This window comes from Hypomesus nipponensis, chromosome 15 (assembly GCF_054491055.1).
Source record: "Hypomesus nipponensis isolate SF chromosome 15, ASM5449105v1, whole genome shotgun sequence".
Classification (NCBI taxonomy): Eukaryota; Metazoa; Chordata; class Actinopteri; order Osmeriformes; family Osmeridae; genus Hypomesus; species Hypomesus nipponensis.
This window is the reverse complement of record NC_140375.1, coordinates 16,696,908-16,724,707: the sequence shown is the minus strand read 5'-3', so window position 1 is coordinate 16,724,707 and position 27,800 is coordinate 16,696,908. Positions and strand designations below refer to the sequence as shown.

General features: G+C 47.4%; 2 protein-coding genes across 6 annotated transcripts; both read left to right on the top strand.

The window, feature by feature from the left end:
- The first annotated feature begins 448 nt into the window (after positions 1-448).
- On the top strand, positions 449-14,363 carry fam131ab (family with sequence similarity 131 member Ab). 3 transcript variants are annotated; one of them, XM_084674674.1, is made up of 5 exons: positions 449-516; positions 7,701-7,794; positions 7,948-8,130; positions 11,842-11,973; positions 13,121-14,363. In XM_084674674.1, exons 2-5 carry the CDS (start codon positions 7,725-7,727, stop codon positions 13,771-13,773), a joined length of 1,038 nt encoding a protein of 345 aa, XP_084530800.1. In that variant the 5' UTR covers positions 449-516; positions 7,701-7,724; the 3' UTR covers positions 13,774-14,363. The 3 variants fall into 3 exon arrangements, with proteins under 3 accessions (XP_084530800.1, XP_084530799.1, XP_084530798.1); XM_084674673.1 differs by lacking the exon at positions 449-516 and adding an exon at positions 1,016-1,142; XM_084674672.1 differs by lacking the exon at positions 449-516 and adding an exon at positions 5,756-5,965.
- A 5,003-nt stretch (positions 14,364-19,366) lies between these two features.
- On the top strand, positions 19,367-24,318 carry hspb12 (heat shock protein, alpha-crystallin-related, b12). Of its 3 annotated transcripts, none has more exons than XM_084674555.1 (5): positions 19,367-19,892; positions 20,250-20,376; positions 20,596-20,858; positions 22,588-22,745; positions 23,772-24,318. In XM_084674555.1, exons 1-5 carry the CDS (start codon positions 19,736-19,738, stop codon positions 23,958-23,960), a joined length of 894 nt encoding a protein of 297 aa, XP_084530681.1. In that variant the 5' UTR covers positions 19,367-19,735; the 3' UTR covers positions 23,961-24,318. The 3 variants fall into 3 exon arrangements, with proteins under 3 accessions (XP_084530681.1, XP_084530682.1, XP_084530683.1); XM_084674556.1 differs by having other exon boundaries at positions 19,367-19,656; positions 23,772-24,317; XM_084674557.1 differs by lacking the exons at positions 19,367-19,892; positions 20,250-20,376 and having other exon boundaries at positions 20,403-20,858.
- Positions 24,319-27,800: the final 3,482 nt, after the last annotated feature.

Sequence of the window (27,800 nt, the reverse complement as noted above, 5' to 3'; positions counted from 1 at the left end):
ACGGCGGCAGGGCGCGAGCAGAAAGCGGGACTTGTCAGTGACGAGAACACCGTGCTGGTGTCCACTGACTGCGACAGAGCTGCGGGGAACCCCCCACCCCCTCAACATCTGAGCCAGACACCAATGCCCCCGCTGCCACGAGCGCTGTCCACTCATCGCGGTACTGAAACCCGGGCACTCGGTTCCTTCCACCGGTGACGTATAGTGATGAGTGTAAGAGGCTGGTTCAGTCAGTATATCAATATAGAAGAATAAAACAAACGATGAATTTAAGCCTCGTGAGATAAAAACTACACGAAGAATATTTTCTACAACATTTAATCTGGAAAGGAAATCAAGAGACAAAGTGAAAACGCGGAAGAACCTGGACTCCCCCCCCCCACCCTCGGCGTCACTCCAGCCTGTGAACTACACATCGTATCCTAGCGGCCCCGGCGGAGCCGCGGAGAAACAACGAGTGAAAGGAGGGCGATAGGGAGGAGCGAGGAGGAGGAAAAAGCGGATTTAGTTGATGAGGTACGCTCAGGTTGTCCGCTTGCATGCGGAGAGGGGTTAAGACAGTAGGCTACAGAGTGCAACAGAGAAATGGGTTGTGTCGGCTCCAAAACGCCAGTTGGTAAGAGTTATTCAAGAATGCAATGCACTAATATATGCACGCTCGAGGTAGCCTGATTTTCGTTTTCATTTGTGATGCACCTAAATGTGGGTGCATTTGCGTGATTTTGTGGCTTATTAAAGTACTGTGCACGAGAGAATGGTTCATAACGAGGTGAGCTGAGTCACGTAGCCTTGAGCTAGCCTAATATAGCCCATTAGGGCAGTGTAACTTAAGTTTAGTTAATTTGGTTGATTCTGCTACTCAGCTTGTTTACGATCAACGAGCAAGTCTATCAGATAACAGCTGAGAACGTGGGGGAGCGGGTAGCCTATTCTTTCTGAGAGGTTGCAGAAAGAGGGAGGGAGAAGGTAAACATCGCGAGGCCGCGAGACCAGGTCTTACACAGATTTTCGGTGAGCGCGCGAGGTAGCGAAGTGCCGTTTATGCAATTGAAGGATGCCGAGCTGAAGCATTTTTATGTTTGTATGACAAGACTACTTAGACCACGATGGTTTTGACTGCGTTTACCCAGTTTAGTTGCAAGGTAAGACGACATAATTTTAATTTAGCCTAGGATTTTGCGCATTATTATTACATTTGACGCAATTGCACTCAATGAATCCTGGCGCAATGGGCTTTTAGCCAAATATTAACTAGACGTTGCTTTATCAGTGTAGTCACGTGTGTAAATTGAATATAAGCCTGAAATTTTAAGTTTCACAAATGGTTAAGAAATGCACCGTTTAAAGCGTATCAATAGCCTTCGTGTCCTACGCTACGTCGTTGACCACGCTGTGTTCTAGATTGTTGACACTATCCCATTGTCTGTCAACCATCGTTAACGGCCAGAAGTCATCAACTTCACTCTGTCCTAGTGCCTTCTCATCTCTCCGCTGGTGCCCCTCATATCATCCGTGTCGGCTTTGTGTTATTTTCATTAAACGGGGCCTTGCAGTAGCCATAAATCACACGCGCCCCACATTTATCATGCATCAGAGCGTACAACCCCACGAGTCGCCACACTGGCTACATTGGCTTATCACCTAACTGATGAACATGAAATACACCCTTCGGTTCCGTTACCGAACATACGTTGATTTATTCGTTATGCCTATAAATCTGGAACGCAGCCCCTCATTTATTTGCCCGGGTTATCGCTCTTCAAGACACTTGATGATTCTGATGCTGTAGCCCTGTGTAAACAAGTGTCACTGCAGGGTCTCCTTGTCACGTTTCTTTTAAAAGGAAGCATTGTGTTTCAAGCTGAAGTGAAGGCTACTGCTTGTTCACGCAAGCAAGTAGCCTAGTTCTTCAGACCGTCGGCTGAGACAGAAAACTGCACCCACCTGTTAGTCCGAGCATGCATGGCCAGCACGTGACGCCGTCTCGCCTTGACCTAATTAAGTTAATTTCTTCACAAGTTTCAGAGCGCCAGGAACATAGAAGGAACGTACGTGGCCATGGTCCATAATATCTGCTGTTTCCACGACAACAACAGAGACACAGAGAGAGAGAGAGAAAGAGAGAGAGAGAGAGAGAGAGAGAGAGAGAGAGAGAGAGAGAGAGAGAGAGCGATGGGGGTGGGGGGGCAGGGTTACACGCGCTTGAAACAACAAGCTAATTTAGCCGATATCTCACCATGATAGATCTTAAACCTGAGAATAATATGAATAATATTGAACCTAATTAAAGACAAGGCCAATGCAAAAGGCAGTCAGTGGACGATTCTGTGGTGTGGTGCGGTTGCTCTCAATCCCTCACCACATTAAGGGACACTGTTGCACACCCTGCCGACCTCCATTAAAGACCTGACCTACAGGATATAGCCTACAAGAATAGTAGGTCTACGCTTAAATTGATCCTTAAACATTGTTCCCTGAACAGTCCGTATGATTGGTCTCTAAATGTGGATCTAATTTGCTGTCTCCGTAGGGCTATTTTCTTTAGATTGGGACCCAATCACACGTGGATCATCTGGTGTGTTAAAAGACGTAGGCTCCAGCTCTGCGGTAGTTGCGGAACGGTTCAAGACTAAATTAGAAATACTGAAAGTGGAACAAATGTAGCCTACCGTGTGTATTGCCTGATATATAATGCTAATATTAATCATGTTAATCGCAAACCACGAAGACATAGGCTACACTTGCGTCGTAATACTGTCCAGGCATAAGCGCAATGCCGTCGTCATAGAAACGTGAGGGGAGAGGGCAGGATCCCAGCATCACCGGCTGCATGAGCTTGGAAGGTAACCGAAGCCACAATGCACGGCAAGGGGTGCTGTGGGCATAAGCCGAGCAAGCTGCACATAACGTCAATCCTTGCGAAATATGAGCATTTTCTTGAAATGAGATGCTGATCTCCAGCACCTGAAATCACATTGCCTTTCTGAGTTGACAGGGGCTCAAGTGACAACGCCGGTCACCCACGGACTGTCAACCCGTTTACCGAGTACAGCGTGCCACTTTGTCACGTCTCCGAACAATACTTTCATTGCCGCGGTAACCTAGATTTCAAGATACAATACACCCCAGGCATTTGATCTACGCATCCAATTAAACGGCAGATATTGAAACCTGGCAGCGGCAACTTGAGCTCGTGCGCTAATGGAAGGTATTTCAATGAGGGCTGAGCGATGGGACTATTGACATCTTACTATAGATGGGTGTTGGAGAGTTCTTTGCGTACTTTGACTACCAGACATGACGCATTGCAATTAAGATCCTAGAAAGATGGCGTTGGCATTTCTGTTGTTGTTAGATTGAGCAAACATAGAGAGAGAGAGAGAGAGAGAGAGAGAGAGAGAGAGAGAGAGAGAGAGAGAGAGAGACAGACAGACAGACAGACAGACAGACAGAGCGAGAGAGAGAGAGAGAGAGAGAGAGGGTCGTTGTGCTCCGTCTAGAAGCTGTTCAGTGCGGGTTGACATTAAAGCTCGACAGTACGCAATGCGCCCCAACATCTTTTTCCCTGGCCCCGCTGGTAACATGTCTATTCACATTACATGGCTGTAGGGAGGAAGGCAATAGGGGCCAATAGATTTAACAAAAATCCAGAGGTGTCATGCGTGAATGAGGTTCTCATTCCCCGTTTATCAATTAGGCAAACTGCATGCTAATTTCTTGACCGTATCTCTCACCCTTTTGAAACCCTTATGCAAGCGCCTGGCCTGCATGACGTGGCATGACTGCTTATAGTCTGTGCACGAGAATGGACCGTCGTAGCCCACCGTGGCATCTCTCTCAATGTATGCTGGAACTCATAGCCAAAAGTCGTTATAACATTCTCCCATTTGTGGTTGTGGGAACACAAGATGAGATGAGATTAGGGCCACTACGCCCCAAAAAAATCAATTTTCCCAACAAATGGCTTCCATCTGGAGGCATGGCTGGCATGGTGGTTTTATGTTTTTTTTTTGGTTCACCAGAATCATTTTTTCCCCTTTTGACAGTGGCGGCCGACAGTACGTTGTGCGTGGACTGGAGCGCGGCGAGCTCTCTGTCTGACCTCGCGCTCTTGGGGAACACGCGGACCTGCTTGGCGAGCAGGCTCATTCTCGGCACGCCGGTGGATACACTGGATGGTGGCGAGGTGCAGATTTTCTCAGTTTGACAAAAAAAAAAAAAATCAGGCCTTCCATCTCATACGTAGCCTTACCTTCCCCCAGAAACCTGTGCTACGCTACAGTAGGTCCACACGGCCACTGCTGGAGACGTCTGAAGGATTTTTTTTATTTTTATGAGGCCAACAGTCTTTTTGGGGCTAATGCTGCATTAGAATATCGCTCCTTTTCATTGTGTAACGGATACGTTCACAACATCTTACAACGACATAGACCAGAACGGAAAATGTATACCATCCTGTTTCTGTGTGTATTTGTGTATGCAACGTGATACAGCCTAATAGACCCACGGGGGCACTCAAATAATCAAAGCTGGCGTACCCTCGACTTTGAGTTCTCTTTCGTACTTAGTAATTCGGGACGTGAAGCAGAAAATTATTTTCTCAACCTTTCCTGGTTTAATAATTACCTAATTAACCAAGCCGTCCAAGTCGTTAACGAGTGATTCGGCTTTGGATTCTCCATTTTGGTTTTCATTAAATGTTCACCAGTTAGTTTTTTAATTATTTGCAAGTCATTCAACGTAATTAGCAATTAATTTTGTATGCCGTTTTCTAATATAACTCTATTGCACCAAATGTAATGCTTTTCGCCTTGGTCTATATGCAATTTAACGACCCGAGCAGGTTTGGACGGTAACTAAGGTCGCCCTGAACTCGACCGTCTGCTGCAGTTGTATTCGCTGTCTAGGCTGTGTCACCATGTGCCTTTGCAGCCCACGACGAACTGCTGCAGTGAAGCCATAATCAGTATGGTGGATTCACAAAAAGCAGATCCCCCTCGTCTCCAATGTATTTTTCTGTCTCTAAATAATTTTGTAGGCCTATAGGTTTTTAGGCATCAATGCCTGTGGGCCAAACTTGTTTCTGTCTCTGTTGACAATAGTTTGACGGTAAATAAAAGTCAGCATAATGCTGAGGTAATTCACTCAAATACGATGATGAATTCGTCTCATCTCATTTATTCATCAACGCAGGCCATCTGGATGTCGCGAGGAGGGAGCGCATTGTGAACGAGGAAAGTGATCAGCAGTGCCATGATCATCCTCTGTGAAATGCTTGTCTACACGGGTCTAATGCAGCTCGGTTGAAGTGGGAGGGGAGCTGAAAGAACGGTAGCGGACCAATTAGGCTTGCTTGCAGCTCGGTGGCCCACGGAGGTCCGTTATTGTCGATGACACGTGCCCATCGCCAGACAAGATAGGCGCGGGTTTGCGCGTGTGTCTGCTTGTGTTCTCTTCACGTCCAACAAGCATGCACGAGTCGCAAAAGCGGCGTTCTTTTCTGTAAAACCTAGAGTCGCTGCAGGTTTTCAGCACGGGAAAAGGAACACCAAGACTAGTTTTACTACTGAACCTGACGTGAGGTTGCAGCAGGAAGGAACGAGAAGCCTATTGTAGCTATCGGTGTGGTGCATGTGACGTCATCAGAAAATCACGGCCCGCATCCTGGGAAAAATCATTCCATGGTGACCGGTTGCTATAGAAATTGTCCTTTAATGGAAAGTTGAGCGACGGAGATCCGTTTTGTCGCGTAGCATAGGCACAGGTGCGAGAAAGAGAGAGAGATAGAGAGAGAGCGGAGAGAAAGAGAGAGAGAGCGGAGACAGAGAGCGACAGTCCGAGAAGCCAGCACAAACAGCGACGTGGCATGATAATGAAAGGAGACTCAATGTGCATCCTATTTTCCATGGAAAAGCTCCTCATTTGCGAGAAAGCAAGGGGCGTTGGCACGGATGAGGGAACTCTGGTATTCTATTTCACTGGTTTGTTTTTTTGCATGCACATTTTCTGTGTGTTTGTATATGTGCGCGTGTGTGTATCTGTTCATACGTGCGCGCACGAATGATATTCAGTTACATAGCATGTATCCCTGCGGATATGTGTTATCTAACGGGTTACCTTCCATTTCACTATTACAACTCTAAGCTTTTGTAGGAGCTGTCCATGGTTAAGGAAAGACCGGAGGGCATCTACCTTGCCCGTGACAAGCTACTATCTCGTCGCAATTGGGCAACGTTGGTCAATGTTTTATTTCGAAAAACAAAAATAAACATTGTGCTATAGAAGCTTAAATGATGGCCTTTGCCATGTGTAAGAGCAACGAGTTTATAATTAGAGCAATCAATGTAGGCTAATGCATATCCGCTCGGGGGTTGTTTGCCAGACCAAGGAAACCTGTGACACTGCTTGTCTGCAGCCTCGAAAGCGACCTGAAAGAACCGGTTGATTCCATAGAGCGACTCCAGCAGCTATGAGGAATGGATATTACGATAGAGGATATCGACATTGCGGATGTTCGTCTTCGTTAACATTTTGTTAGTATTTATATGCCTCCAAAAACAGTTTTTCATTGAGCCTACTATGCCTCCGATACTATGTTTAGCAAGCCTATATGAGATTGAATGGCCTTACACGAAGGACACCGCTTCTGGTTTCTCACTGAACATCACAGGGACAGGTTAGGACTTAAGCTTGCTCCGTTTAGTGGACCGTGTGGCCATCAATCAGGGTATTATCAAGAAACGCCGTGTCTCACGTAGTCAACAGACGTGTCTGTGTAGGTCTGTCTGTGTTTAGGCGCGCACTCACGCTCGTGTCTGAAGGACAAGCGACAAGCCATCTCATTATCTTTGCTTGTAAAGTCGGATGCCGCAAAAGCAATCTCCGTTCCTCATCCTCTCTCTCATTCAGTAGGGCAGTAGGCTAGCAAAGAGCGGGCAGGGAAGAGGAGGGGGAGCTGTTAATGGTGGCGTAAACCGCCATAGACCCGGGGGCATGTGAAACTCGAGGCCATGTCATATCTCTTCGACATTCTGTGATCTGTGAGCTCCTGTGCGCGGGGCGAGGGGATTATCGCGCCTCTCAGTTGAGACTTGACAGATCACGAGCACGGGAATCTCTGTGCGCTTGCCAGTCCTGGAGCGGCGGTATATTTTTACTTTGGGGTATTTTTGGTATTTAGTTCGCCCCACTAACTGTGCCGGCGAGCTTGGATAAAGTGAGACGACCCTTATGAATAAGCAATACTCAACCGTCACAAGGCGTGCGATCTGCTGTTGACATTTTTAACAATAGCCTACGCCTGACTCGCGTGTGTAGGAAAGCTATAAAATAGGCTCGATGACAAACAAAAGCGCGTCGATACTTGATACTGTCTGTGGTGTGACATTACAGGATAGACTGATTGGATGAGGGAGGGAGTTCCTTCCTTAAGTCTTGTCTTTGTCAGTTCATAGGTACAATCAAAACACACTGCGTGTGTGTGGGTGTGTGGGTGGCTTTTCCATGATCTCTAAGTTATTGTAAAAAAACAAAAACAAGGACAGATAGAATAAGGATGACCTTCAAAGTCATTTAGCTGTTCATTTAACATTGAGTAATTTCTCTGTGAAGTACAAAGACTTGTAGACCAAATTAAACCCAGTAGTGTTTATGTAGACAGCTGTGAGGCAGCCTTTAAAATGTATTTTCTTTGTTCACAGGTAAATGTTGAAGACACCGTCGAAATGTTACCAAAATCGAGAAGAGCGCTTACCATTCAAGAGATTGCGGCATTAGCCAGATCGTCTTTACATGGTAAATAAAATAACACACACACACACACACCCATCATAACACACAACTTTTTACTCGGTCCCCTCCGCACAAACCCACAATTTCCATCCTGCCAAACCATAACATTGATGCCTACTTGACCTAGACCGTGACCATTGAACTGTGGACCCTCAGGCATCTCCCAGGTGGTGAAGGAGCATGTGACCAGACCCACAGGCATGGCCCAGGGCCGGGTGGCTCACCTGATAGAGTGGAAGGGCTGGTGTAAACCCACCGACACCCCCGCCGCCCCAGAATCAGACTTGAACAACTACTCTGACCTCACCGAGGGAGAACAGGAAGCCCGATTCGCAGCAGGTAGCCATCTTGTTCCATTCTGAACGGCTGTTTCTTTGCGACTCACTTTACTTACAAGGTGAGTCGATGGCTTGAGTAATGGTTTGGGTGATTCACAGCAACCCCTATCTGCTTCTGTTGTCAAACAAACTGTCAAACTTGGATTCATTGTTTTTATCATCAGGGTCTTCTCTGCTCCTCTCTCATCCCCTCTCCTGTCGTACCTTTCTCTTTCACTAGTCTCCTTCTGTCCATTTACCCTCCATTTATGTCATTTAGTGTCCTTTACTACTCTTTATCTTTCTCACCCAATGCTCCCTCCCTCCCTCCCTCCCTCCCTCCCTCCCTCCCTCCCTCCCTCCCTCCCTCCCTCCCTCCCTCCCTCCCTCCCTCCCTCCCTCCCTCCCTCCCTCCCTCCCTCCCTCCCTCCCTCCCTCCCTCCCTCCCTCCCTCCCTCCCTCCCTCCCTCCCTCCCTCCCTCCCTCCCTCCCTCCCTCCCTGTCCCACGGTTCCCTGCGCCCCGTCTTCTTGTTTCTCCATTTGTCTCCACTCTTTCACCCCGTCCTCCTCTCTCTTATTTTCTTCTCCCTCTCTATTGCTCGCTGCATTCATTTACATGCTCCCTGCAATGCAGACACTCAAGGTTAATTTGCACTGTGAGGTTTCTGTTCCTGGCTCAGTCCTGGCGTGACTGAGCCATTTTCTGTGTGGCCCTCTGTTCTGCTCACCTCTCCCCCCCTGCTCCTTCCCCTGTGTGGCCTCCTGTTCTGCTCACCCCCCCCCCTGCTCCTTGTTTCATCTTCTACTTTCATGCTTATTCTGAGAGAATATGTTTAATGCAAGCAACATTTAAACATGTTTGAAGGTCCCAACATGTAAGATTGAGGAGTTTACTTGTGTGTGCTTGTGATAGAGACAGCTAGATTGTAGGCACTGGGTCCAGGTGGAATAGTTCTATTGATGAGTAAGCCTGTGCCAAGACACATACACATACACACACACATACACCCACACACACACACACACACACACACAAACACACGCTGGATTCCTCCCAGTCAATTCTAGTGAGTGGTTCTTTCTCCTGCAGGAGTCTGGCTGACAGCCCTGACTGCTATGGAGAGGAGCTTATGTCACCCTGCAGAGAGAGAGTGTGTAGAGGAAGCAGTGCTCATGTGTGTGTGTGAGTTGGGGTGTTAAACTGTGTGTCAGTGAGAGAAATGGGTATGTGAGAGAGAGTGAAATAAGAGAAGAGGAAAAGAGATTCAGAGAGAAGGAGAGATACTGAGAGACAGAATGGGAGTCAGAGAGAAATATATATATATATATATAGAGAGAGAGAGAGAGAGAGAGAGAGAGAGAGAGAGAGAGAGAGAGAGAGAGAGAGAGAGAGAGAGAGAGAGAGAGAGAGAGAGAGAGAGAGAGAGAGAGTGAGAGAGAAGTGTTAGAGTCAGAGGCCAGGGAAAGAGAAAAAGACAGCAAAAAACATTGGGAGAGAGAGAGAGAGTTAGTTCCAGTGCAAGTCCAGCAGGGACCCAGGTCCAGCAGGGATCCAGGTCTACAGAGGTTACTCTGGAGTGGAATCGACCAGTCCTGGGAGTGTTTCTGGTCTGAACAGGACTGGGAGTCCTGTTCAGCAATACCTGTTTACACACGAACACCTCACAGACCCTGGATATCCTGCAGATACTACAACCATCAGATAGAGAGCGATGGTGTGTGTACAGCATGCAGGCGTGTGTGTGTACCTGTGCGTGCATGCGTGCATATGGGCATGCGTGTGAGCGTCTGTGATCGTCTGCTTACGTCTGCAGGTGAGATATTGAAGGTTTTCTAATGGGACAAGGGAAGAGTGGGGTGGAGACAAGGAGGGAGAGAGAGAGAGAGGGAGAGAGAGAGAGAGAGAGGGAGAGAGGGAGAGAGAGAGAGAGAGAGAGAGGGAGAGAGAGAGAGAGAGAGAGAGAGAGAGAGGGAGAGAGAGAGGGAGAGAGAGAGAGAGAGAGGGAGAGAGGGAGAGAGAGAGAGAGAGAGAGAGAGGGAGAGAGAGAGGGAGAGAGGGAGAGAGAGAGAGAGAGAGAGAGAGAGGGAGAGAGAGAGAAGCCCTTTCGGTGTCTCAGGACAGTGTCCTCCTGTGTGAAGTCTGAGTTCAGGGTTGAGGCAGGTGGGAGATGAATGGAAGAATCGATCGCTGTGCAAGACAACACATGAATGCATAACACAGCGCAGCAGAGAAGATCCAGGGAGAGAGAGAGATGTGGTGAGAGAGAGGGGGAAGAGAGAGGGAGAGAGAGAGAGAGAGAGGGGGAAGAGAGAGAGAGAGAGAGAGAGAGAGAGAGAGAGAGAGAGTGAGAGAGAGAGAGAGGGGGAAGAGAGAGAGAGAGGGGGAAGAGAGAGAGAGAGAGAGAGAGGGGGGAAGAGAGAGAGAGAGAGAGAGGGGGGGGAAGAGAGAGAGAGTGAGAGAGAGAGAGAGAGAGAGAGAGGAGGGGAAAAGAGATAGAGTGAGAGAGAGAGAGGGGGAAGAGAGAGAGAGAGTGAGAGAGAGAGATGGGGGAAGAGAGAGAGAGATGTGGTGAGAGAGAGGGGGGAAGAGAGAGAGAGTGAGAGAGAGAGAGAGAGAGGGGGAAGAGTGAGAGAGAGAGAGGGGGAAGAGAGAGAGAGTGAGAGAGAGAGGGGGAAGAGAGAGAGAGAGAGAGAGAGAGAGAGAGAGAGAGAGAGAGGGGGAAGAGAGAGAGAGAGTGAGAGAGAGAGGGGGAAGAGAGAGAGAGAGTGAGAGAGAGAGAAGGAGAGAGGGAGAAAGGAAGAGAGGAGAAAAGACATGGAGATTAAAATGCAAACAAGAGGTGGAACGAGAAGAGGAAGGCAAGTGACAGTGAGAGAATAGAGCGTGCGGGAAAGCAATGAGAGGGGAATGGGAGGACTGTAGGGAATACAGAAGAGAAGGGATGAATGAGGGAAGAAGAAGAGAGGTAAAAGAAGGCAAGGAATGACAAATTAAATAGCAGGGAGAGAAAAAGAGAGAAGGAAATCTAGTCAAGGCTCTGCACCCTCCTTCAGTCAAGAAAGAGAGAGAGAGTGTGTTTGCTGACTGGCTGCTGCTGATGATTGAAGGTGATTGGTCAGTAGCTTCCTCTAGAACACTGACTCTGTCACATGCTGAGTCACCTTAGGCAGGGAGAAACCAACAGTCACCCTCACTGTGTCCCTTAGGAGCATGTGTGTTTGCCTTGTGTGCACATAGCATACCTCTGATGTACCTTAACATCCCTGTACAGCTGTACAGAGAAACAGGGCGCTGCGGTCAGTCGTGAGGTCACTTCCTGATCAGTCGCGAGGTCACTTCCTGCTCAGGGTGTTGAGGTCTTGTCTGGTTCAACCCCATACAGCCTAGTTCAGGTCTTCTTGAGGTGTGTCGCAAATCAAAGACCCAAGATGGGATCACACAAGGACAGGGCTCTTTCTTTGTTACCGTGGCAACCAACGCACGAGCGTGAGCGTGCGACACTCGTGTGTGTATCAAAGCCATGACTGTCACACAAATATTCATGAAGGTTTTTACTTGTGTGCACATTTGTGTCATGTGCCTGTCTGTTATCTAACCTACTGTGTGTGTGTCTGTGTGTCTGTCTGTGTGTCTGTGTGTCTGTGTGTCTGTGTGTCTGTGTGTCTGTGTGTCTGTCTGTGTGTCTGTGTGTGTGTGTCTGTGTGTGTGTCTGTGTGTGTGTGTATGTGCAGGTGTGGCAGAGCAGTTTGCCATCGCTGAAGCCAAGCTGAGGGCCTGGTCCTCGGTGGATGGAGACGACTCCAATGATGACTCATACGACGAAGACTTCCTGCCCGCTAACGAGCCCACAACACAAAGCACAGGTACACTGGAACACACTCACACACACTCACACACACACACGCACGCACACAGGTGTGCACACACACAGACACACACTGTAAACACCTCTTAAAGCTGTAAACCCCTTTTTATCGTTCTTCATTTCCTCTTTCTTTTCATCTTCATCCCCTACTCTTTCTCCCCCCTCTTTACACTCTCTCTTTCTCTCTCCTTCTCCCTCCCCTCTTTACTCTCTCGCTTTCTCTCTCCTTCTCCCTCCCCTCTTTACTCTCTCTCTTTCTCTCTCCTTCTCCCTCCCCTCTTTACTCTCTCTCTTTATCTCTCCTTCTCCCTCCCCTCTTTACTCGCTCTCTTTCTCTCTCCTTCTCCCTCCCCTCTTTACTCGCTCTCTCTCTCCCCCCTCTTTCCTCTCTCCTTCTCTCTTCCTGTTTCCTTTCCTTCTCTCTCCTTCTAACCTGCCTCTTTCCTTTCTCCTTCCTTCCTTCCCTCCCCCCCCTCCTTTCCTCTCTCTTTCTCTCATCCACCCCCCCCTCTCTCTCTCTGCTGGGGAGACTGTCTGCATCCACAGCTCTTATTGTCCCAGTGCCCTACTTTTGTCCTCTCAAAACATTTTTTGTTCCCCGGCGCAATTTGATATCCCTCCTGCAACTTTAATATGGTTCCTTTAGTGCAGGCAGGGTGGGGGTGGGGTGCAGGTGGGGGTGGGGGTGCAATATTGCTATACGAGTCTGTGAGCTGTGTGTGTGTGTGTGTGGTGGGGGCTGGGGGGGGCTGCAGGGGCTACAGTAACAGTCGACTGCTCCGGTATTATATGCTTCTTCACTGTGACTTTCCCTTACTGCTCACTGTGTCCTGCATCCAACACCTGACTGATCACAGTAACCAAAAGTATTACCCAGCATTAGATCTTTACTGTGGGGCTCAACATAGGTAGATGGTGAACACACTAGCTTGGACCCACTGTGTTTAAATTCAAGGGGATAGGGGATGTGCTGTTGGGCCCAAAGACCCAACATGATGTGCTTTCAGCTTTGCTGTCCCTCCAGAAGTCTGTGTGTGTAGACAGGGTGACATATAACAGCCAGCGTGGAGGCAGAGTGGATGAAGCGTGTAGTTACAGGAAGTAATCTCAACCATCTTCACTGTGTCTCTCCCCCCCCCCTCCAGATGTGCCTCCGTATCCCCCCTTCCTGAAGGACTTGATCCACAGCCAGGTGTGCCAGCACCTGGGTCTGCGAGGGCCGTGCTGTGAGGGTGGCGGTGAGGGCGTGGTCAGCGGCGACCCCTCCCCCACCGCTGGCTCCCCCAACACCCTGTGCTCCAGCCTCTGCAGCCTGGACGAACACCACCCCCTGCTGCGCGACCTTGGTCACCGCGGCAACCATCATCAGGGCCACCACGGTCACCACGGCAACAACGTGGCCGAGCTGGCGGCCAAGATCCTGGCGGCGCTGCAGGGAGGGGAGGAGCTTCTGCTGGCCCGCCTCCAGAGGGCGGGGCAGGGGGGCGGGGACTGTGGGTTCCACAGCGTAGGGGGCGGGGACGGGAGGGTCCGGCCCTGCGGGGGGCAGGACTCGCCGTGTTACTCCGTGTCGTACTCCGACACGTACCTGTCACCGGGCGAGGACGACGACACCCCCTGCAAGGACTACGAAGGCACCGTGTGCCCGGGCCAAGAAGAGTTCCCACCCGGCTACGCCTCCCGCAGGAAGGTCTCTGACGAGGCGTCCTCCGGTGTGGTCTCCCTGGACGAGGACGAGGAGGAGAGGGAGGAGAGGGAGGAGAGGGAGGAGAGGGAGGAGAGGGAGCAGGGCAACTGAGGACTCCTCTCTCCCTGTCCGTTTCTGTGTGCATACCCTACTGTCTCTCGTCCATCCGGAGGAACTTCTGTTCCGTTCATCCGTTTGTCTCCACGACGACGTCTGACACACGTCAACCAGTTCGCATGTTTTTCACGACTTGAACTTATCTTACTCCAACGTAAACCATGTGTCCCAGGCCTTACTTGCGACATTTCACCCACCCTAATCCCCCTACCCCCACCCCGCCTGCCAATTTGATATGTATTGATATATTTTTGTCTTGAGGCGTCCAAACAATCTTTTATATCAGTGAGAATCAGTACAGTTGGACTTTAGTAGGAAAGCCCAGTGATTCGCCGGTGGGTTCAGTAAGAAGCCTACTGGTTGACCGGGTTGTTTTGGCGTTCTATCCCTCAACCAGGAAGTGTGAGATTGTTTCAAAATGGACGCCAGCCACTGACGAGGAACGAACCCAAACCGAAGGACTGACTCTTAAACTCCTGAAATTCCTGTGCATGTGTTTTGCAAGTGCTGAAACTAAAACTGTGGGATGACCCAGTCTTGAGGATGGTTTGTTACTGTCGGCTGTTCCGAGTACCCTCCCCCTTCCCCCCCCCCCCCCCCCTTCTCTGCCCCATCCGAGTGCAAGATATCCCATCCGAGGGTAGGTTGACATTGCATCCTGAAACCTGTGACCACAACCCCTCCCATCAACACCCCCACCCCTCCCCTCCTCCCCCCCAGGAGACAGTTGCACCCCCCCTGCCCCACCCCTCCCCTCCTCCCCTGCAGGAGACAGTTGCACCCCCCCCGCCCCACCCCTCCCCTCCTCCCCCCCAGGAGACAGTTGCACCCCCCCCGCCCCACCCCTCCCCTCCTCCCCTGCAGGAGACAGTTGCACCCCCCCCGCCCCACCCCTCCCCTCCTCCCCTGCAGGAGACAGTTGCACCCCCCCCGCCCCACCCCTCCCCTCCTCCCCCCCAGGAGACAGTGGCATCCATCTTGGCATGGCCTGCTGAGTATGCCAAACAACAGTAATATAACCTGTCACTTCAACAGTTATGAGCAAATGCTGGAATGTCTTTAAAGAAAATGACAGGACATATGTATTTTAAAATCAACAAACTTTAAAGGTAAATAAAAAAAATGAACATTTGTCACAAAGGATGCGACAGAAATGATATGCTTTTATTGTACTAGTTTTGTATCATTCAACTTGTTGTACTTCTTATGCTGAATATCATTATGATACTCCCTGTCATAATGGCATGCTATAGCTACTGGTCCACTTTTTAGTTTTGTTCTTTGTGTTCCTTCTACGGAACATTGAAGACCATGTGGTCGTCATAAAAAAAACAAAAAACAATGATGACAACAAAAAGATACAAAACGATAGAATGTTCTTGAAGTGTCCCTTTTGGTGAAAGAGATGCTGTTTGGTGACGACATTGCTGTACAAAGACAGAAACCTTTCTGTGAAGAGATGTGAAGTTGCATTGGAGATTTTCTATATTTTTGTATACGTTGTCTTGCTTGGTTCTCTTTGCCTCTGCGGCGTGCTAGTGTATGTGGTTTTTTGCACGAGGCTAATATGGCTGTAGATTTCTCCTCTCTTTGTTATCACTGTGTGATATAGTATACTGGGAAAAAACAACAAAACAAATGTGAAAAAAACGTTTTTCTTTTAATTTTCAAAGAGGATACTGTGATACGGTTTGTTTATGTCATTGTCATGGTGATCCTACCTGACTTTTTCCAAATTGTTCGCCGTTTTCCCTTTTGATTCATAGTTATTGCTACAGCTTTGCCTATTTTTTCTATTCTTATCTTCTCTATTTTTCCTCCGTCAGCGAAATGACATTTTTCAGTGAATAAATCTAACAATTCCATTGTCATGGTGAACCTTCTTTAAGGTTCTCTCATTGGGACTGTCACTCATTCAACTCAGGAAGTCCCATTGGTCCAGAGCGTCAGTGTGTCCCGCCCACACAGCCCCAACAAACGACACCTTACTTGCCACCCATCACAGTTAATCGGTGTGTACGTAATATCAAAGCGTAGACTAAGTGTGTGTGAGTGTGTATGTTTGTAGAGTAGTTCTAAGATCATGAAAGCACAGAATTAGCCTCCAACTCACTTCTTTTGAGACAGTTCAGGAAATCCTCAACATTTGTCTGTGTGTTTGTAAGTTAAGAATTGCAGGCTCGTTAGGCTTGCATCGGTGTTTTCGCTCCAAAGGCCACCAATGCAGCGATTCCCTTTAAACTGTGTGTTTAGAATTGCTGAGCTCTCTTTGGAGGGAAAGGCGTTCACGTGACGGTGATGTTCCAGACTTGAATTGTCGTTAGATAGAAACGGATGGAGCGAGGCTCATGATTTTGGAAAATGAATTCCTAAATTATAACAGAGCAAGTGGTTCTGAATGTTATTTTCAATGAATACAAGCTACGAGTTGATTTGAGAACCAGGCGGAGGTGATCTGTTTGGCTGGAAGCCTATTGACGTCAAGCTCCGCGGTCCAGACAGGTGAAGTTGATGACAGAAGGGTGTGAGAGACAGCGCAAACTCAGGGGGAACCATTAATGCTGTGCCTTCATCCGTGACCTCTGACCTCCTGGGTTGGGGTTAATTCCACCGTCAAACTCTTACCCACCATAGAAGAAGAGCCATAGATCTGCCATTTTTGTAGTTTTTATTAATGCTATATGCACTATTCATCGTTTTTCATCAGACCGACTGAACTTTACAATGACACAGTCCTCACATGGGGCTTCTGCAAGCAACGTCCTCGCTTGGCTTAGTCAAAGGTCGACTAAGCCTGAAAACCAGGCCCTGTTGCATCTGTCCATTGCAGGGGCTTGAGTAACATGTAGTTGGAGGGCCATTCTGCGTCATTGTCCTTTCAGTGGCATTAAAGTGGAGCTGTGTTCTCAGGGCAAGGTTGTGCTCTTGTCCCGATGCTGAGACGTGTGTCGCGTTGTTGTCCACAAACCCCCCCCCCCTCCTCCTCCACTCCCCCATCCACTCCACCCCCCCTCCCCCATCCACTCCACCCCCCCTCCCCCGTCCACTCCAGCCCCCCTCCCCCGTCCACTCCACCCCCCCTCCCCCGTCCACTCCACCCCCCCTCCCCCATCCACTCCACCCCCCCTCCCCCATCCACTCCAGCCCCCCTCCCCCATCCACTCCACCCCCCCTCCCCCGTCCACTCCAGCCCCCCTCCCCCATCCACTCCACCCCCCCTCCCCCGTCCACTCCAGCCCCCCTCCCCCATCCACTCCACCCCCCCTCCCCCATCCACTCCAGCCCCCCTCCCCCATCCACTCCACCCCCCCTCCCCCGTCCACTCCACCCCCCCTCCCCCATCCACTCCAGCCCCCCTCCCCCATCCACTCCACCCCCCCTCCCCCGTCCGGCCGTCCAGGCAGTGGGTGGAAAGTGCCCCCCTGGCAGCTAGTGACAGGCACCTTCCAGTCTCCTTCTCCACACAGCTGTCACACACACTCTCTTTACATCCTCCCCTTTTCTCGCTCTTCATCTCTCTCTCTCTCTCTCTCTCTCTCTCTCTCTCTCTCTCTCTCTCTCTCTCTCTCTGTTTCGGTCTCTGTGCCTCTTTAACCATCCACCTGTTCTCCATCTTTCATCCATCTCTCCTCACTCAATCTCTCACTGTGTCTCTCCCTCCCCCTCTCCTCCTCCATCCTTTCTCTCCACCTGTTCACTTCTCTCGACCCTTTTGTCTCCGTCCTTTTCTCTCTGCACTTTCCATCTCTCTCCCCCTCTTCTGTTTGCTCTCTCCACCCTTCTCTCTCTCCACCCCTCTCTCTCTCTCTCTCTCTCTCTCTCCTCTTCCGTCCTTGCCCACGGGGTGCCTGTTATATAATCAGCAGAGCAGTTGAGTGCTACCTTTGCCGACAGGCAATTAGCCTGCGATTATGACATCGGCTGACGGATGGATGTGGAAACCAAAGGGAGATGTGCATCTCTTCATTTTCCCTTCTTCTCCACCCCCTCTCCCCCGTGCCTCTTTCCCCTTCACCCCCTCCCTCACCCTTCATCCCTCCCTCCCTCCGTCCGTCTGTGTCCTGAGTGTTTTGCGGGTAACTGCCCCCAAAAAAGCTTCAAGTTGTGCAGCGGGCGATGCGTCCTCGCCATTGGTCTAAGATGCGCTCATTGGGGGCCGTGTCATCCAATGAGGATGTCCTGTCCTTGTTCAGTGCAGATGGATAGAGTGAGGCATGTCCTGTGTGTGTGTGTGTGCTCAAACAGGGTAGCCATGGACAGAGTGTTCTGTGGGTGGCGTAGTGCTTCAGGCCAGAGCTGACATTGGGCACTTATATGACAGAGAGAGAGAGAGGCTCTCACAGTTGCTCCAGATTCTATGTGTGTTTGAGAGAGTGTCTGTTTGTCCGGGGGGGGGGGGGGGGGGGTGAATCTACTTTTAAAAATACATCAAGACATCTGCTAAACGAGGGCGGGGCAGAGAGGACACATGAATATTCAGATCCTGGCATCTCCATCACCTTCCAGCATCATTAGGAGGCCTACCAGGGCACAGAGCCGGGGACCAGCCGATGCAAGAGAGAGACCACAGGTCTCTCTCGTGTCTGAGTGGTCTTTACCGTTTAAAGGAGAGAGATCACGAGAGAGAACGGTAGAGAGAGGTAGAGAGACAGCGAGAGAGAGAGAGAGAGAGAGAGAATGAGCTAGTGTTTAACCCACATTAGCCTCTTATGCCTCAGCAGGCCTTAATTAAGCTCCCAGAATCCTCTGAGCTTTGGGCTGTGGGGTGACATCACGGTGTAGTCATGGCACCCAAGTACACACACACCTATACACTACTGCATAAAACACACACACCTATACACACACACGCACACCTATACATTACTTCACAAAACACACATTCAGGCTAGTGAGTACTCCTGTTGGAATGTTGGAAGAGAAGACAGATTTTGATAAGTAAGGGAGAGCCAAGCCATCTGCTATCTGCTAACAGCTTTAGCTGTCCCTGTGCCAGACAAAAGCAATCAAACCATGACTCACCGGGTACAGAAATGGATCAACCTAAAATGAATGTACCATCGAACTCCATCCAGCTGTCTGTCATCCTACAAACTGTGAAACCATTTAAAATGCATAACTATTCAGACACAGTCCCCTGCTCTGAGCATCACTGTCAACTGTCGTTTTCTTCTCATTTTCTATCTTTTATTTGACCTGAATGTAATTATTTGAATATTGCCACTTGATTTTGAAAAATGAATTGATATTTTGTTGCTGCATCTGACATAATTTAACATTAATAAAAATATCGTATATGTTCTTTGCAACAACAAAAAGGATCCGTGTCTCATTGTATAGTATATTCTATATTGAGGAATTGGAGAAGAATAAAAAAATGAAAAACGGAACTAAAGATGAATTAAGTGGTCAGGTCAGTGGAAAGCACTTAGCCACTGGATTCCCAGAAGCTGCCCTGTGATTTGGATTTGATAATGTACCTTAACATCATCGCAGCTCACTGAACATCATTATGTTACCATCAGCTTTGCTACTTTGACATGGACAGTGCGCACGCACACTTTGACACTTCTAACTTAAGGCCTTTTGCCGCGGGAAAACTGTTCTGATCAACAGAAAACGTATCGCGCTGTACCGTGTGCTCTGTAGTAGGAACAAGTACACACGGTGGATAAACCCCCGGGGAACGTCTGACTGGAGGCCGTGTGCTTCCCTGGAGGTCTCAACAGCTGCTAACACAGGACTGACGGTCCAAACTGTTTTATAACGGTTTTTACTTAGAGAGAAAACACGTTGAGGTTTTCTACTGTGCAGTCCTTGTTGTGACCTCCCGATAAGGCTGCTAATAGGCTACATCGGACTTTATGACTACATCAAGTAGGTCAGGACCAGCATCCTACTTAAGCCCTCTCTGGTCTGTAATTACTGTACTGTAATTACTAATGGAAAAACACAAATGTTTCGTTTTTTTTTTAACAACTTAAAATGTAAAAATTATAAGCAAGTGACAGCCCAGTGCTTAATCATCACCAAAGTTGAACTCAAGTTTGGGGCTAATTATCTTCGGAGAAAGCTTTCATCTGACTTTGACTGTAAAGGAAGGTCAATTAAAGGTTTTAAACATTTAAAGTATTTTTCACATTTGTAGATGGAAATACTTGTTTTATTAATGGCGACCTTTTACTTAACCCACATTTTGTAAAATACAAAACATTTAAGTGTGACTACCATCACCTTAAAAGGTCAAAGTTCTGCCATAGCTGAACATGATCTTGATTCAACTTGATACAAGTGACTAAGTTCGGTTGCCAACAGAAGTTCAATCTCACTTTAGGTTTCATCAGCAATCTCTGCTTCGAACCTCCCTGAGTGGAGCTCTCTGTTGTGTTATCGCTGTCACTATATGTGTGTTAGTGTGTCTGTGATAGTGGAGGGTCTCCATTTCTTATCTACTTTTCCGTTATTCCAAGCTCCTAACCCTGGAAGCGTCACCTTTTATGGAGTTCGGCAGCAGCTGGAGGCCCACTGCGCGCCACTGACCCACAATGCACTGGGGCTGTATTTAACAGGACACAGAGTGACCAAATGCTATAAGTGGCGAGTATGACTGTGTGATCGTACGTGTCTGTGAAATAGAGACAAAGAAAATTGTTCTCCAGTAGTTTTTCTGCGTAGAAAAAAAAAAAACGTTTACCAGAAAGGAACTACAGAAGAACCTAAAAAATTACACACAAGTTATTGACGTCTTATTTTCCAAGTGTTGAGAATCTTGCTGTGTGCATGTTGAGAGCTGAACCCCATGGCGTCTGTGACCAGCTCTTCCTCCAGCCGCTCCTCCTCCTCCTCCTACCGCTCTTCGTCTCGCTACAGCAGCTGCAGCTCCTTCAGGTCGGAGGAGTCCGCTGGGGGGCAAACGCTCGCCCCCCTGGTGCCCCCCCTGGGGCCCCCCCTGGGACCCCTGCTGGAGCCCTTCCTGGACCCCGCAGCGCCCCACAGTATGTTCGGAGAGGAGGACACCGTGGGGACCCTGTGTCGGGCCCCCTTCAGCCGACACCGCAGGGAATCTCACGGTTACCAGGGTGAGTATGGTCTCAGGTTGCCTGTGTGTGTTTGTGTAGGTGTGTGTGTGTTTATCAAACAGGGTGTCATGGATGTAAACCTTCTGCTGTCTGTACGTACCTTCAACACGGCAAGACCGAGATATGAGAGAGTCTAATCAAATCAAATCAAAATGTTTTGTGTTGCCCTTTTTACAAGCAATGTCACAGAAGGCTTCACATACGCCCATAGAGCTGTCCCTCAGCTAACTTAAACCCTCAAGGAAGAGAAGGCAAAACTCCCAGAAAAGAACTCACAAGAGGAGAAAAAATGAGAGAGGGCTGAGAGAGAACGATTGTAACAAGGAGGACTGAGGTGTGATAAGAATGTCTTAAGAGGGTGGTGTTATTTTATGGCAGAACGTGAAGGAAGGCTGATGACATCACAGGGGTAATCAGGGTTTGAATTACGGGGGGATCAATACATTTATATATATCACCCTGGAGAAGAAGTTGAACCCCTGATTGTCATTGTATAATCCGCACTCTGGGGGTAATGAATGAGTTTCAGGAGCCCCTGTCTGTAACTCCTTCTACTGTCAGAGCTCCATATAAAGTCGTGATGACAACGAGAGAGGCTGGACTGTCGGTCAGTCACCAGGCAGTGAAGACATCAGAGAGGCTGAGACGGGAAGGTCATATAAACGAATAAGACTCTCCTCTGAGTCATAAACAGCCGTTAGCGTTTAGAAGACTTGGGCATTCTGTCCAGTTCGTAAAATCATAACGATGGTGCTTAAGAATGTTTATTGACAGTATGATGGTCCTCTAAAATCTTAATTTACAATGATGTGTTTTCTGGCATAACATGTCAAATGCAGGTAGTATAAGAATGCCTCTATATAACGGATATACTGAAAATTGTAATGTTTGACTGATATTTTACAATATACAAAAACAAAATAGAGAATATTCCAGACCTGAACACTTGTTCATTATAAATACATGATATTGCGCTAATTTATTGCTTAATCAAACTGGGCCATTTGTTAGGAACAGATCTTTTTCACCGCCAGATGGGCACTAAAATCATTTTATGTCCCAAACAGAAGTCCCTCTTACTCACGGTTCTTAATGGCCATGTGCTCCAGTTTAGACATAAAAGGAATATCCACCTCAGCCATAAACTTGAATACCTCTTTCTTTGTATCCATTTTGCCACTGTTTACAATTAGCTTTTTACGTTTATCCACGGTTCCTGTTTGGTAGGGACGCAAGCAGTCACGATAAAGTTACAAAACCTTATTGACTACCACCTTTTCTTGGAGATGTCACATTTAACGTATTTTATTATCACAAATAAAATAATTAAAATAATGTAATAATATATAATGATGTTATTTATTTATATGCATTATATGGAGTTGTTCTGCTTAGAAAAGCTTTAACCCTTGTGCTTCCTTCGAATCACATGACCAAAAGGTTCATAACGAACCATCGTTGTGTTTACCCAATTTTACCAAATACAAAAGCAAATAAAAATAATTTTCTTTTAATCTTCGCAATGTGGGGGGTCTGAAACAGCCCAACGGTTAATAGAAAATGCTTCACTTTGTTTTTGTATGCGGTAAAGTTGTCACAAACGACGGTGGGTCACAATGACTGATGGGTCAGAATGACCTGAGGAGAACACAAGGGTTAAGTTCATGTATGTGGTTTCAGAGGACTCGGTCTGGTTTGTTCTGCTGTCACATTCGGCTGTTCCCTGCAGGGCCTGCAGGGGGCGCTGTGTCGGGCCGGCCGGCCAGCATGGGAGCCGTCAGGTCAGTGGGGGACAGCTACTCCATGTCAGCCGACGTCAGCCAGTTTGAACCCCACGACGTCGTTGTGATGGCCTACAACCACCACATAGTCATCCATGCAGAGAAGGTGAGACAGAGTCCCTGTGGGACCAGTAATGACTCATCACTGCAGACATGTACAGTATGAACATGGCGTGTGTAAGTGTGAGAGTGCATGACTGAGTGTGTGTGTGTAAGTGTGAGAGTGCATGACAGTGTATATGTGTGTGCGTGTAAGTGTGAGGTGCATGACAGTGTGTATATGTGTGTGCGTGTAAGTGTGAGGTGCATGACAGTGTGTATATGTGTGTGTGTGTAAGTGTGAGAGTGCATGACAGTGTGTATATGTGTGTGTGTGTAAGTGTGAGGTGCATGACAGTGTGTATATGTGTGTGTGTGTAAGTGTGAGGTGCATGACAGTGTGTATATGTGTGTGTGTGTAAGTGTATGACTGTGTGTATGTGTACGTGTGTAAGAGTGCATGACTGTGTATGTGTGAACTCTGTATTAGTGTTTGACTGCTATCTATCTGGGTCAGAGGAGACTAACTGGTGATATCCAGTTGCGAGGTGTTGTCTGTTTGTATGAACCCAGAGTTGTCCAGGACCTGTCTAGTGCACCCACTGCACATCGCGGCACTTCAGCCTGACTAAAAGGTGTCAGAAGTTTGATCCTAATCAGGTCTAAATGGTGGACAGGAGACAGAGATGAAGCCTCCACAGCTTGGAAGGAGAAATCATCTTTCAGCTGTGTTTTGAGACGCCGCTCAAACACCGCCCTTAAACTCCCTCACCCGAGCCTCAGCCTAAGGCTTGACTTAGATATTTCCACAGGGAAACCCGTCAGTGTCAATCATCCTCACCTGCCTACCTCTTAACCTATACGGACCGCTCCCCCCCCCCCCCTTCTTCTCCCCCCTGTTGATCATCACCTCTCCTCTCACCCCATCTCTTCCTACTTCCTCTCTTTTATGGTCTTTGCATGAACATGCATCCATCATCCTTATATCTCCCTCTCTTCATCCATCTCTCATCCCTGCCCCCCCTCCCCTCCCTTCCCCCACCCCCTCCCCTCCCCTCCCCCCTTCCCCTCCCCTCCCCTCCCCTCCCCTCAGGTGCTGCAGGACGGGAGCATTAGTAACACGTTTACCCACAAGTCCTTGCTCCCAGAGGACATGGACCCCCTTTCGGTCAGCGGCACGTTGACCCCCGAGGGCATGCTGGTGGTCAGCGTGCGGAGGACCACACCCACGGAGGGGCCTGACCCCCCCGCCCCCACCTACTTCTCGGAGGCCCACCTTTAGCCCCGCCTTCCTCGAATCTTTGACTTCCCACAGCTTTAGTTTTCTAAACGACTATTCAGTGACACCGTCTGTAAGATTTCTTTACATTTGCAATGAGGTTTTTTATAAATTTGAATACAATTGATTTATGCATTTACGTTATTGTTTTTGTTCATTGGTTTAGGATGTCATTCTGTACAAACAAAGAAATGAATGCAAAGCTGTAAATTACAGTTTATTTTCTACAAGGATGTTACTGTAGAAACACGTTTTATGTGGATATGAGATGTAGTATGACCTAAAACAGCCTAGCAACCAATAACAACACTGTGCAGGCGTGGGTTTTAATAAATAACAGACTTGACTTTCTGTCTTTTTCTCCGTCAACAATGAACATGGGTGGAAGCGGCCGAACCCTGGACAGTAATTGCTCTGACAAGAGGTTTTAACAGAGGAGAAATGAAATCTCATGCTTGTCATAACTCATAAACCTTTTCCATCTCCTGTCCTCTTGTCTCTCTCTCTCTTTCCCTCTCATATTCTCACACACACACACTTTACAGTGCACACATTTATTCATTTAGCACACACACTATCTGAGGAAGAGTAGGCAAACTTTCCTCATATAGTTTGTCCTGTTTTTAGTAGCGATCCATCCATCCATCTGCTTGTGAGCACTAATGTGCATGTCTGGACGGAGACAGGGCTCTGTGACTCACAAGGCTCGATCAGGGGGGAAGACTTTCACTGCGACACGACCAATAAGAAGCCCACATGTACTTGGACATGAGAGCTCATTGGTGTAGAGTTGTTCTACAAGAAGAGGAAACTGAAAATGAGTAAAATGGGCCTTGCTGGCGGTTCAATATCTCCCACAGGCTCACAAACACACGCACAAAATCATTCTAAATACGTAACAGGATTGTGCAGTGTTGACTGTCATCTGCAGTTGCAGTGTTGACTGTTCTGATCAGATTATGAGGATTACAGATTACGGTTGGCCGTAATGCAGAACAAAGGTGTTTTAGGGAGGCTGGCGGTAATCTCTGCTGAAACAGCAGCGACTGTGCTGTTTAAAACACTCCCCTACCCCTATCCATGTTGCTGGACAGACCCACACCTCTCCCTCTCCCCCTCTCTCTCTCTCTCTCTCTCTCTCTGGAGAGAGGGGTGTACTGCAAACACCTGAGAATCATCAAGGGACTGAGCAGCCTACTTAGCGAATGAACCCGTTTAGCTAATTAAGCGTTTAGCTGCCTATTATGGTACAGATGTTACTTAGTTTTTCGAAAGACAGAATAACAACTTGATCAGGACCGAGGGAGGAGGAGAGAGAAACCAAACTCCTGCTGTTCTCCAGCTGCTCAGAGGGGGGTGGGGGGGGGAGAGGAGATGGACAGGAGGAGAGGAGAGGGGGGAGAGAGGATAGGGGGAGGAGAGGATAGGGGGCTGGATACAAAAGAGCGACAGAGAACTAGAGCACACTGATTTGAGCCAAAAGGACAAACAAACAGTGTGACGTGAATCCATTCAACAGAGTCTCGGTAGCACTGAACTTTGTTAAAACCTCTTTATTCATCCCTGATATACAAAACATCGTTTTATTTATTCAAGTGAAAAATAGCGTTGGATTTCTTAAACTCTAGTCAACGATTGGTGCTTGTGGCTCTTTGTAGAACACTTTGTAGTGTTCAGAGCCCCATACAAAGCATGTAGAAGACACCCTTAACAACTGACCCTTAACAACTGACCCTTAACAACTGACCCTTAACAACTGACCCTTAACAACTGACCCTTAACAACTGAACCTTAACAACTGAAACAGGGTCAGATGTCAACAGCCTCTTCGTAGTTACAGTTGGAATGGGGAGCTTGGCTGATCTGAACTCAGGTCAGATCATAAGGGTGAATGCTACTTTGATCGATGGATACAGACAGACAGCAGCATCCAGTAAGGACCTAGTGGACCAGACTGAGTGTGTGGATGCACGTTGACACACACACACACAGACATGGCCGCTTTCCTTATGCTGACGTCACATTTTTCCTTATTCTTTAATCTTTCTTCTTTTTTTTTTTTTTTACTTTAACTTTTCCATTTTCTTTACAAAAATAAGGTTATCTCGCATTCATGTCATAGATTAAAATCTGGTTACAAAGTGAGATGAAGAAATATTATTGCACAAAACAGATTACCTAATGACAGGATCATTCATAAAATAACAACAACAAAGAAACAATAATAAATCTCAAATTATTCTTCTACTTTGATTAATACAGATTAATAAATATGGACTTGCTCTACAGTTGCTAGCTGTTAGCCAAATGAGATGACATACGGTATGAAAATGACAAAAAAAAGTCCTGTGACTGGAAAATTAGACAGTTGAGGAAAAAAAAACAAGTTTATCTTCAATCAGTCTGACAGACACGCAACAGCTAGGAGGCCTAGAATAATTAGCCATAATTACACACCGCACTGACACACTATCCACCCTGTAACTGTTTGTGTGTGTGTGTGTTTGTGGACTGGAGTGTGTTAGGTTTGACCCTCTATTGAAAATGTCTTCAGTACAGTTTAGGGATGTGTGTGTGTGTGTGTAATGCAACTAAATCAACAGATTGCCATGTGTTGCCATTGCTTTTCCTTATGAACAGATAAATCATTCATGACCAGAGCCTGGTGAGACCAGGCTTGTGAGATTATGAAGGCACTTGTGAAATGAGAATGGTGTTCATACCACAGAGGAGTTGACCAATCACAGGCCTCGTCAGCGACATGTTTACGTCAAACACAGGATCTCATTCCGCTAGCGTTAGTGTTATTTTGCATTATCCAAATGTCATATAAACATTCTTTTGGACGCGTTGCGATAATTAATGAATTTCACAATTTTTAACACAGGAACATATGTTTCATTTACAATAAAAATCACCTGAATAATAAATCAAAGAATAAGTAAAAAAAATAAAAATTAAGAGCATTTCAGATTTTGATGATAGATTAGCGAAGAATTAAATGACAGATTGTACGGTACAATAATGATACAGTCTAATATACTAAAAACATAAAACAATTCAATCTCCCAAACAAATAACGCTGCCCCATTTTTGGAAATGAAATGAAAAAATACAAATAATTGATTAATGCTCATTGAATTAATTATGCCAATCAGTGTCATTATTTGTTTCAACAATGAAAATTAAAATAAAAAAATAGACAAGACACTACAAAGGGACTTTGTCCAACAGAAGCAGAAACACACAATAGTATTTTCTCCCAAATCTCCCTATTTCTTTTTGGTCATAATATTTACAATTTGAAATGTAAAAATCACATCCTTCAAAGTGGCATGCTCTCCTACATGCGAAGCCATGCTCTAACACGAGTGTGCGTGTTTCTGTGCGTTTCTACATGTTAAGGTCAACATGTCAGTCCATGTCAATGGTAATGCACGTACATGCCTGACATTGTGTTTTATTCTCAGAGGTGAGAAGCAAGACAAGAACAGACCAAAGAAAAGTAATGCACCATGCGATACCTCCTTTAGGCAGACAGATGTCAGGGAACTAGCAAAGGCTAGTGTGTGTTTGTTCAGATTCTGGTGCAGTTTAAGGCATTTTATTAATCTTAAGCAAGATATTCCGAGATTGGCGACATTAAAAAAGTTAGTAAAAATAAATAGAAGTGGAAGGAGTGTTTAGTTAGACCCAGGAAGTCCCTCAGCTCAGGGAGCCCCAACCTGACTGACCCCTTTCTGAAATGACACACAGACAACCTCATAACCCTGAAGTTAAGACATCATCAACAGTTAAATACATTCAAATGTTTATGGAAATCATGCAAATTAGGCCATAAAC